The sequence below is a fragment of the Leucopleurus acutus genome (genome assembly GCF_964270905.1).
Source record: "Leucopleurus acutus genome assembly, chromosome: 14".
NCBI classification, from domain to species: domain Eukaryota; kingdom Metazoa; phylum Chordata; class Mammalia; order Artiodactyla; family Delphinidae; genus Leucopleurus; species Leucopleurus acutus.
The window spans coordinates 45,722,467-45,734,517 of NC_139156.1; the positions used below are offsets into that span (position 1 = coordinate 45,722,467).

The window sequence follows — 12,051 nt, forward strand, 5'->3', positions numbered from 1 at the left end:
TGAACCTCGCACTTCCGCTTTGCGACAGCGTACGTCCCGGAAGCCGGAAGTGCCTGACGGCAGCTTTCCGGTGGTGGGAAAGTGAACGAAGCTAGAATCAAAGCGGCGCATCTTGAGGAAGGTGGGGTGCCTGTGGAAGAGGGAAGGCAGGCGACTGGATAGGGTCTGGCTCGGGAGGCCGGCAGAGCAGCAGCTGCAGAAGCAGGCAGAGGCAGAGAGGGCATGGTGTCGGGAGGCGCCGAGAAGGAGGCGCAGTCCGTCCCTCCCAGGGTTAGTGAATGAGGCTCTCCGCCCGGGCTAGCCCGGGGACTGTGCGCTGCGGGTCCCAGCATGAGTGCGGGCCCCGGCTGTGAGCCCTGCACCAAGCGACCCCGCTGGGCCGCCGCTGCAACTTCTCCGCCGGCCGCCTCGGACGCCCGGAGCTTCCCCGGCAGGCAGAGGCGCGTCCTCGATCCCAAGGACGCTCCGGTGCAGTTCAGGGTCCCGCCGTCCTCGTCAGGCTGCGTCCCGGGGCGGGCGGGATCGCACAGAGGCAGCGCCACCTCGCTTGGTACGTGGGGAAATAAAGCTCTTTGTCCTTCGCCTCGGCCCAAACCTCTTCTTGGTCTCTGAGGAGCCAGGGACTCCAGCACCGCCCCCCCCCCCGCCCCTTTTCTGGTCTTGTGTGCACCGCTCTGAACTCTGAGGTCCCCTTGCTGAGCCACCAAGGCTACTAGTTGGAGAATGGGGCAGGATTTTTCCCGTGGCGATTGGTGGTGTGAGAAACCCTGATGAGTAGTCACTCACAGGGAGGGAAGCGGTAGGATACTCCACTTGTTTGCTTTCTTCGGGTTTGACTGAGAAATTGCCTTAGTCTTTAAGGAGGTTTAATTGTGTATGTGACGCTTCAGCCTCTAGATGGAAAGAAAGCTGCAAAGAAAATCACAGCTTATCTCAATTTACATTCTGAGTCCCTGGGTGCAGAGCTATTATTCTTAGCTTGCATTATGCTTGTTTCTGGTGTACAGTGTTGAACAAAAGTAACTTGGTCTCTGTCTTCAGACCCTAAAATCTGTCAGGAGAGATAGACAATTAGGGAAGTTAACATAATAAAGGGTAATGGGTGTTCCAGTTCTTGAAGGAACAGAGCGTTATGGTAGAAGTCAGGTGTACCTAATCCAGTTTGTGGGCTCAAAGATAATCTCCCAGCCAGAAGATGAGAACCTTATTCCGAGGACTGAAGAGTGATGAGTTAGCTAGATGAAGAGAAGTTAATGAAGTGATCTCAAAGTGCAGCTGATTCATATTGTCAGCAGGGGAGCGTAGTGAGAGATGAGGTTGCAGAGAGGTAGGCAAAGATCAGATCATACTGGGCAATGCTAAGGGTTTTGAACTTTATTTCTAAGGGCAATGTGAAACTATTAAAGGGTTTCAGTAGGGGAGTGACTTGATTGGATATATATTTTTAAATATATGTATATTTATTTAAAAATATATATTTTAAAGGTCCTTGTGGCTGGTGTGTGGAAAATGAAGAATAGATTGAAAGGGAGAAGTGCAGGCCCAAGATAGTTAAGGAGTTAGTCTAGATGGGAGATAATGATGGTTAATAGTTGGTTGCAGGCAGTAGGTAAGAGAGGGGAAAAGTGGATGGATTTAGGAGGGAATGGGATATGTGGGTTTATACCTCATAAATATATCTGTGCTGGAAATCAGGTTTGGGAGTTATTGTCACATACACCATAATTGATACGATGGTAGTAGATTAGATAGTATAAAGCATGTAGTGAAAATAAAGGCGACCTAGGACAGACACCACCATGTAAGAGTAGACTGAAGAGAAGCAGCCAGAGAAGTAGGAGGAAAGCCTGCTTTTGTTGTGTCATGCAAGGACGGGAGCATTTCAAAAAGGATGTGTTGGTCAGCAGTATAAGAGAATGGGCACAGGTTAGGAAGTCCTCTGATGAATGGTGTACACTTAGTTCTCTCGGGACTTGGAGGCAATGAGGAGCAGACCTGGACTTAGTATTGAAGGATGAGCAGGATTTGCTGTATAAACCAAGGAAAGAAAAAATTACATAGGCAGAGGGAGCAGCATGTACAAAAGGTGGCTTGACAGGAGACCAGAATGACAAGACTCAGCTGAGGCTGGGAAGGGGAGCAAGAGCTTATTTATGGACAAACTCAAGTGCCATTTCAAGGAGTTTGGACTTGATCTGTGGTTAACGGGGAGCCACTAAAAAGCTTGTAAGAAAAGGGATATCATTTGGTTAATATTTTAGAAAAGGTGGCATAGGCAGTGATCTTTGGACCTTTCTGACTGCAACCCACAGTATAAATTTCACCTGGTACACAGAGTAAGCAGTGTCTCTCTCTCTCTCTCTCTCTCTCTCTCTCTCTAAATAGGTCATATTTATAACAAATGTTTCATGAAATAATACTTTACTATGTGTGCTGCATTATCATGTTGTCTGTATTATTTCATTAAAAAATGTTGGTCATTTGTAGTTTGTGAAATGCTGGGTTAGAGAAAGTCAAGACTGTAGACAAGGAGACCAGTTGGCAGGAAACAAATGCAGTTGCCCAGTGAATGATGTAACTGTTCTTTTAATATTGGTGCTATTTTGAAGATGGGGAGGAAGGGATGGGTTTAAGATTTAGGATGTAGATTTCAGAGAATTTGTTGAAGGAGAGTGGAGGGGAGGGGAACTAAGGAACTAAGGAGAGTGGAGGGGAGGGGAACTGTCAGTCCTCACTAATTGGATCTCCTGATTTTCCGCAGAAGAGGGAGTGAATTAATACTTGGGCTGTACTTGTGCATGTGTGTAAATGTTTTCTGTATACCTGGCGCAGGACACCAATTAACAAAATGTTCAAAATCTAAACTTGTGTCAAAATCTGTTGTTTGAGATTTTGGAATTCTTTTAGGAACTTGATATTTAAAATGTATATATATAGTTATCCTAGGAGAAGTGAGATAGGGAAATGGATATTCAGTATCTTTAAATTTTGTGTTATTTATCTTCCTGGGCATATTTCTTATACTGATTGAAATCTGCAAATCTGCATATAGGCAGAACTCAGCATGCTATTCACACTCTGATGGGGAATGGTTTATCCAGTTGTGTTGCTGTAGGAGCTCCCCTTTTCTGCCTGTTATAACTACCTAGAATTTGTCTCCTCGCTCCAGGGATGATCCGAGTGTAGGTCAGTGGTGGGTGGGTGGGAGGCTAGAGCTGCCTTGTCCCCCATCCCCCTTATCATTCTTTCAGCCTCAGTGCTGTCAAAAGCACCTTCAAACCTCTTTCCTCACCTCAAAACTTTCCCACTGTTCATTGCTCTTAGGTCTCACCACACCCTTCCTTCCCATGCCTTATCTTGCTGCTGCTGGAGGAAAGAGGCTTTTTGTGAAGGTCTGGGTGTTCCTTTAAATGCAGGTGAATTTTACTGCATTTTGTGCCTTTTGCCGGTATCTCTAGCACCTAATTGAATGATTTGCTAATTGAAATTTGCTGGTTACTGAGTGAGGTTACTTGTGAGATTATGTAAATGGTGTGAAGTCAGAGTAAAGTTGGAGAACTACTGATCTCAGTGAAAAATGAGATTGGGTGAAATGTTGGTAGAGAATACATTTGTTGAGTTTCTGTTCTGTGAGACTGGCACAATATTTTCTCTCATTGATCCACATAAGCCTTAGAAATAGGTATTGTTAACCCCGTTTTGCAGGTGAAGAAATAAAGGCTTAAAGAAATGGAAGTACATGCTAGTAAGTGACTGAGCAAAGAGCTCAGCCCAGGATTTTGTTGGAGTCCAGATCTCGTATCTATTGATATTTCATCACCTTCTGTTGCCTCCCTTTTTGTTTGCTGTGATTACTTCTAGTTAAAAGAAATTCCCCAGAACCCAGGACACATCATTTTATGCTTACTTCAGGATTAAGAGGGGTACAACTGATACAGTCCTGTGATGTGTTGTGAAAGAAACCTTTTGAAGCCAGAAGTAGTGGTATTGGAAAGAGAAGTAGGCTATCCTTTCTCTGGGGCCATCAGAAGGACTGAAGACCATTTTATTAGCAGGAAATGTCAGTTCCTCACCTCTTGCTTCTCTTCCTTCACCCTGTTCTCAGGCTTCAGGATTATGATAGGAAGCCTGAAGCTAGAGAGAGAACACATTCTCAGCATTAGAGCTGCAGGAGGGAGACCTCTCCTTCAACTGCACTGGAATACTCTTCCTAGTTTTTTAGGAAATGATGCATGCACTCTTTAGGTTCTGTAGACTTGTCATCATAGTGCCATGCTTCATGTGTGTTATAGGAACCTAGCCATTGCATACCATTGAATCTTTACATTTATGGAAAAAGGTATTTTAAATTCTACACTGACCCCCAAAATGAATTTTTTGGCTCATTGCTGATTTGTACTTTGAGGATTTTCTATACTTGCTGTGTTTAATATAAGGAAATTAAATAGAGAAGATGGAACTGTAGAAAAAGTCTCAGAACGAAGTGGATCATCCTCTTACTCCCTTGTGACTGAATCTCATTTTTTCTCTGAAGCCTGATTTGCTGCAGAAGTAGTAACTTAATAAAGTCACGAAAGTAGTGGTGTTTAACAAGAAATATCAAATGTATATATATTTTTTTGTGAAAGAAATGATTCTAAAAATGCTAATAAAAGATTTTGTGGAAAGTATAAATTATATGGCACTCAAATGCAGTGGTAAATAAATTGTTGATTTTCATATATTTGGGATGGTATCTCATGTTATGGTGTTTGAGGGGACATAGGTAAATAAGAGGAGTTTATGACCTAAGGTACCTAGATTCTTACATTGCAATTTAGACAGTGGTTGAGAATGTTCAAGATTTTCTTATACTAAAATATTATATACATGTAATCCATATGCAGTACATTAAATTTTGAAAGTATGCTTAAATTTCTAATGTTTATATAAATTGTGGCTTGAATTTATTTATGTTACATGTCCCTTACTGAACCATCAATTCTACTTTTGCTACTGTCTGCTGGTCATTTCTGTCTAGTTATCTTTCTGGCATTTCAAATTTAGTGTGTTCAGTATTGACCCAATCATATTTTTCCCCTAAATCCAGTTCTTTTATATTCTGCATTTCTGTTTAATGTTGTCATCATCTTTCAAGTCTCAAGCATTAAAGCTTAGTGTCACCTTTAACTTCTATCATTGTGAAGTCTGTAATGACTCTCACTTCTCAACTTTTTATTCTGTGTCCTTACAAGGGCTATTTTTAGATCTTGACCAGTAGTTCTTCAACCTTGCTGATCATCAAAATCATTTTTTGAAAAAAAAATACAGATTCCAGCTTCCCTCATACCTCCATCATCACATATAGATTTTGATTCAGAAGGTCTAGGTGTGGCCCTTGGATCCATTTGTTGTCAGCCTCCTGATGATTCAGATGGTTTGGGAACCACTGACCTAGACCAATACCTTCCTCACTCACTTCTACTGACAGACTGTTCCTTTCTTGCCCCTTCACATCTGCCCTCCAGGCTATGTATCCTGCCTGACTTGGAGCCTCCTAGATTTGAACTCTGGCATTAACTCTGAGTGTGACTTTTGACACTTTTTTGTACCTCTCTTTGTGGATTATTCGGGGATCTCTATGGTATGGTCCTAGCTGACTTTTCAGCCATATTTTCTGTTGCTTTCTTTATATTTTTCTGCCGTTGGTTCCGTTGCTTCTGATTTTCCCTTTATGTGATGACATGTTTATTCTTCAAGACACAATTCAAGCACTACTTATCAGATGATCCCATTTACTTCAGTTCCCTAAAGTAGTCTTTTCCTCAGAAATATCTTAATTTCTTATCAGGATCTTTTTAATTTATTTTATTTTTTAAATTTATTATTATTATTATTTTGGCCATGCCGCACAGCTTGCAGGGTCTCAGTTCCCCGACCAGGGATTAAACCTGGGCCATGGCAGTGAAAACACCAAATCCTAATTACTAGACCACCAGGGAACTCCCTCAGCATCTCTTTTGACACTAATGATAATTAAGAACTAATATTACTGAACATATATCAGATAGTGCCCTAACACTTTGCAATGGTTATTATTTAATTTAAACCTCACAATAACCCTAGGAGAGATACTATTAATTTGCATGTTTACTAATAAGGAATCAGAGACATAGAGAAATGGCTCTTCACAAAGTCATACAGGAATCCAGTAGGAGAGCCAGGATTTGGATCTAGGTAATCTGATTTCAGAGCATGTACTCTCATCCATTAGGCCATACCAATTCTTTTAGGGTCTGGTCACTTTCTCTTCTATGCCAAATGTATTATCTCCCATTGCCTGAGTGGGGAAGGAGTGATTAATCGTTGTTTAATCCACAGAACCTGTCATAATGCCTTACATGCGTATATGCTGCTATAGGTATTTTCTCTTTGAAGGTATGCATGCACATACATTAATTTTTTTTTTTTTTTTACAGTTTTCAAACAGAAGACTATTACCAGTTGGATGGACACGAAAGGACTCAAGACAGCTGAATCAGAAAGGTAAAGAGCCATGCCTATATAGAGAAATGAATAACATGATATATGGATGTTTTATTGTGCTTCATGCTGTTTTCTCTTCTTTTTACTTTCTCATTTTTCTTTATCTACATTTCATTTAATAAATAATTTTTTAGAGTCTCCTATGTGCCAGGGATGGTCCAATATACTTGAGATACAGAGATGAAAGAGGAATAGTCTCTGTCTTTAAGATACTTAATAGTGTAGTGATGCTGACAGACACCAAAATACGTGATGATTACGTGGTGTGATCAATGCAACAGTAAAGATTTAAACAAGGTACAGTGGTGGTTAGCATATAAAACAGACAATCAGCTTTACTTTTACAGGAAAGACTGCACAGGAGGTGAGTGAAGTTTAACACTGCACTGTGGCAGGTGTTTGCCAGGCACACAGTTGGGGAAAGGGCATTATAGGCATATGTGCAAAGACATGGACCCATGAAAGAGCATGCTGTATGCTCAGGTAATCACAAGTAGTTTAATTAATGCTGTGACATTGTAGGAGTGTGTTCAGGTAAGTGATTTTTTTGTGTCATAAATTCTTTCTGTTGTATCATAAGTTCTGTTGTATCATTCTTTCTATTCTTTTGTAGTTTGCATAGTAAAGAAAACAACAATACAAGAGAAGAATCCATGATGAGTTCTGTACAGAAAGATAACTTTTATCAACATAACATGGAAAAATTAGAAAATGTTTCTCAGCTAGGTTTTGATAAATCACCAGTTGAAAAAAGTACACAGTATTTGAACCAGCATCAGACTGCAGCTATCTGTAAGTGGCAAAAGGAAGGGAAACATTCAGAGCGACTTTTGGAAAGTGAACCTCCAATAGTAACTCTGGTACCAGAGCAGTTCAGTAATGCTAACATTGATCAGTCACCCCAAAATGATGATCACAGCGACACAAATAGTGAGGAGAGTAGAGATAATCAACAATTTTTGACACCTATAAAGCTTGCAAATGCAAAACAGACAACAGAAGATGAACAGGGTGTAGAAGCCAGAAGCCACCAGAAGTGCAGCAAGACTTGCCATCCCGCCGAAGACTGTGCAGGGTGTCAGCAGGAAGAGACAGACGTGGTGCCAGAGAGCCCCTTGTCAGATATCGGCTCTGAGGATGTTGGTACTGGACTGAAAAATGCCAACAAATTGAGTAGACAAGAAAGTAGCCTAGGAAATTCTCCTGCATTTGAGAAAGAAAGTGAACCCGAGTCACCAATGGATGTAGATAATTCCAAAAATAGTTGTCAGGACTCAGAAGCAGATGAAGAGACAAGTCCAGGTTTTGATGAACAGGAAGATAGTTCCGCCCAAACAGCAAATAAACCTTCAAGGTTCCAAGTAAGAGAAGCTGACACTGAATTGAGGAAACGGTCCTCTGGTAAGGGAGGTGAGATTCGATTACATTTCCAATTTGAAGGAGAGAGTCGCGCTGGAATGAATGATTTAAATGTCAAACTACCTGGAAGTACTTCTAGCCTGAATGTAGAGGGCAGAAATTCTAAGCAACATGGGAAAAAGGATTCTAAAATCACAGATCATTTCATGAGAATGCCGAAAGCAGAGGACAAAAGGTAATTTTTGCCATCAAGAGTATCTTCAGTAGTGTAACATGTTTAACAAAGGGGGTTTAACAAAGTTATGGTTTACACTGAAGCAAAGAAATAATTGTCTTTCTTGTTAACTATTTATGCTAAATTTAAACCTAGGTTCAAAATGTTAAATTCTAAAAGTCCCAGAAACAGAAAACAAGAAGTAAATAAATAATCAGACTTTAGTTTCATGAACTTCCTTCTGAGATTTATGGGAATTATTAGAACATAAATATGATAGTAACTGCTGTTTTCTTAGGCCATTGTACATGCACCTTCTCTAATGCTGTAACAGGCAGGCAGGTGTTATTGTACTCACTTCACAAATGAGAAAATTGAGATTTGGGTTAGAGAATTCACTGAAATTATGTAACTTGTGGGTAGTAAAGCTGGGATTTAAATCCCGGTCTGATTACAAAAAAAATGTAAATGTAAAAATTTTATTTATGCAATTATCCCATATGATATCTTAAAGCCTACTCTGTAATTCTTGTGATCTTTATGGCAAGCGTGCCATAGTAAGTTCACTTCATTGCAAATTACTGTCTAGAGTCCTGAGAAGTAGCTGATACTGTGAATCATGACTCATTTGGCAGTATATATATTTTTACACGTTCCCTTTTTTCAGAAGGTGGTTTACGTGTGTTTGGAAATTCCTTCCACAGACTATTGAAAATAAGCTCTCGGGTTTTTACTGTAAACCTTATAAGGTATTTTTGTTGTTTTGTTTTGTTTTTTTTCTAAATACCAAGGAGAAAGAGCAAGTTTGGCACATTTTAAACAATAACGTTCTGGGTAAGTTTTTTTACTTGTGTATCTAAGTAAATTTAAACGGTAAGTGGTTTGTGACTGATTACATTTGTTTTGATCTTAGAAAAGAACAATGTGAAATCAAACATCAAAGAACAGAAAGGAAGATCCCTAAATACATTCCACCTCACCTTTCTCCAGATAAGAAATGGCTTGGAACTCCTATTGAGGAGATGAGAAGAATGCCAAGGTGTGGGGTCCGGCTGCCTCCCTTGAGACCATCTGCCAATCACACAGTGACTATTCGGGTAGGTGTTACCTCTTACCTATAAAGAGAGAAGATGCTAAGTCTTAATTTATTCTGATACTTATAAATGTGAAAAACAGACCAAAGCATAAAAGTGCTTCTCTTTTCTGCATATATAAAGTACTGAGAATTCTACAGGATGGAGAAATATAACAATAGCTTACTTAACACGGTACTTAACAAATCCATAAGAGGAATCATTGTTAGCTGGTGAGAAAATTGAATTTTTCTGTATTTTTAAGAAAATTTATTGGATTAAAAAAAAATTCAATTGACAATATTTATTGAGTACCTACTACATGTTAGGTACTAAAATTCAAAGTTGTATGTGGTTCAATATCCTCAAATCATTCTTCAGTTTTACCCTCTTTTCTGAGCTTTAGATTCTTCTAGACATCTCCCTCACTGTCCCACAGGTATCTCAAACTCAACATTTTTAAAACCTTATTTAAAAAAATTATGGTTATACATATACCATCTTAACCATTTTTAAGTGTACATTTCATTGGCATTCAGTCCATTCACAGTGTTGTGCAACCATTACCACTGTTCATTTCCAGAAATTTTTCATCTTCCCACACAGAAACTCTGCCTACTAAACAATAACTTCCCATACCTAACTAACCCCTGGTAGCCTCTTTCACACTGTCCATGCGTTCTTTTTTTTAAAACAACAACAACAACTTTATTGAGGTACATAAAATTAACCCATTTTAAGTACTCAATTCAGTGATATTTAGTTAATTTTTAAAAAATTTTTATTTATTTATTTTTGGCTGCATTGGGTCTTTGTTGCTTTGCGCGGGCTTTCTCTAGTTGCAGTGAGCGGGGGCTACTATTTGTTGTGGTGCTCAGGCTTCTCATTGCAGTGGCTTCTCTTGTTGTGGAGCGCGGGCTCTAGGTGCGCGGGCTCTAGTAGTTGTGGCACAGGGGCTCAGTAGTTGTGGCTCGTGGGCTCTAGAGCTCAGGCTCAGTAGTTTTGGTGCACGGGTTTAGTTGCTCCGTGGCACGTGGGATCTTCCCAGACCAGGGCTCGAACCCCTGTCCCTCCTGCATTGGCAGGAGGATTCTTAACCACTGTGCCACCAGGGAAGCCCATATTTAGTTAATTTACTGACTTAGGCAACCATCACCATAATCCAATTTTAGAAGATTTCTACCACTCATAGAATAGTTTTAAATATTCATCTCTTGGGAATTCTCTGGTGGTCCAGTGGTTAGGATGGTTAGGACTCAGCGCTTTCACCGCTATGGGCCTGGGTTTTATCCCTGGTCAGGGAACTAAGATCCTACAAGCTGTGTGGCGTGGCCGAAACAAAAAACAAAAAAAACCCCATAGAGGATTAAATATTTATCCCATTTATTAGTCAGATGCTGTATTAGATTTCACAGGGGCTACTTAAAAAAAAATCCCTTTTCTTGTACAACTTAGTCTACATGTGATTAAATATTTTGAAGTATAGAATTTATTAACATAGTTAGGTAGCAGCAACATTGAGCAGGGTGGTGGGGTTGGATGGAGCTCCTAAAGATGAGCAGAAATTTCTGAGGTGGAGTTAATTTAGCAAGGCAAGGGAATTCCAGACAGATACATAATCTGTATAGGAAAAGGCTGTGTGGTTAAAAACTATTTGTTTTAGAAATGAAAAACAATTGATTTGCTAGAACTGAGAATTTGGATGGGAAATGGTGGAAGAGAAGACTTGAAAAGTGGATTGGGTCCATATTGTAGAGGGCTTCAGGTGTCAGGAACTGGACTTGAGTCTGTAGGAATTGGAACTCATTAAAATGTCTGTGTAGACAATAGTTGTATGTATAGCAAGATTGATCAGACAGGTATAAGTAAGGAAAACTGAAGTGAGGATACATTGGAAACAGGGGAAGGTAATGTAAGAGCTCAGGTAAGAGATGAAAAGTAAAGAAACAATAATTATCAAATTGTGCTGCATGGAAGTGGTTCAGGGGTTCTTTTGAAATTGACTCTCGTTTCTTTTCTAAATTATACTTTTAGCTATGAAAAACCTGTAGTAAAAGAACTAACAAATGCGCTCAAATTTTAAAATGCTTAATACCATATTTTAACCAGCAGATTTTACCAGGAGAACTCATTTTTACGCAGATCATAGAATCAAGGTTCTCTTGCCACTGCTGTTTGAAGAATTTCCTTAAGCATCAAAATATCAGTTAAAAAAGGTTACCATTTGCAACTGTTTTGGTGTGTGAATAGGATTTTCTTAATACTGGATAAGAGATATAAATAGTAGGTTGATGTAAGCTTTAGCTGTCATCTCTAACTCCTGATTTCAGATTTTATAGTCCTTAAAGTAACCTCATTGCTATTGATGTTAGAATATGTAAAGTTACTGTAAAAATTATATTTATTTAAATAGCTTATGTTTAAATATAATGATTTTGTATCACATTTTTTAGGGAAAAAAGTTTTGCTATTTTAAAAAGTTTGAAAAAAAATAAGAAAAAAAATTTAAAAAAAGTTTGGAAATAACTGAGACAGGGTAATAACCATGAGAATAAAAAAGAATAAATGGTTGCATTGTTTTGAGGTAATATTGATAGGACATGGTGAATTCTTAAGTATGGGTGATAAGGGAAAAGGAGGCATTGATAATGTGTGTAAAATTAAGAAAAGACTTGGATGACTGACAAGATGTTAATGGTGAAGATTTGGAGAAAAGGTTGATGGGGGAAGTAAGTGATATTTTGACTTTTCCTGCTTCCTCTCTCCCGCTACCCACAAAGAAAACCTGAAGCATCTTATACCATCATTACGTAATCTTTGTAACTACTGTTTATTTATTGTTAGATATCCAACGAATTTATAAAAGTTTTATTTTATTAC

At 39.3% G+C, this 12,051-nt stretch overlaps 1 protein-coding gene across 2 annotated transcripts in view; it reads left to right on the plus strand.

Annotated features, from left to right (window-relative positions):
• The first annotated feature begins 81 nt into the window (after positions 1 to 81).
• PARG (poly(ADP-ribose) glycohydrolase) overlaps positions 82 to 12,051 on the plus strand; it is a 111,285-nt gene continuing 99,315 nt past the window's right edge. The window contains exons 1-4 of one of the 2 annotated variants that reach the window (XM_082854144.1): positions 82 to 121; positions 6,459 to 6,525; positions 7,139 to 8,119; positions 9,012 to 9,195. In XM_082854144.1, coding sequence (XP_082710270.1) covers positions 6,488 to 6,525; positions 7,139 to 8,119; positions 9,012 to 9,195 — 1,203 coding nt within the window. In that variant the 5' untranslated portion in view covers positions 82 to 121; positions 6,459 to 6,487. Of the gene's footprint in view, positions 551 to 6,458; positions 6,526 to 7,138; positions 8,120 to 9,011; positions 9,196 to 12,051 lie in introns of both variants that reach the window. The other variant, XM_082854143.1, reaches the window with a different exon arrangement.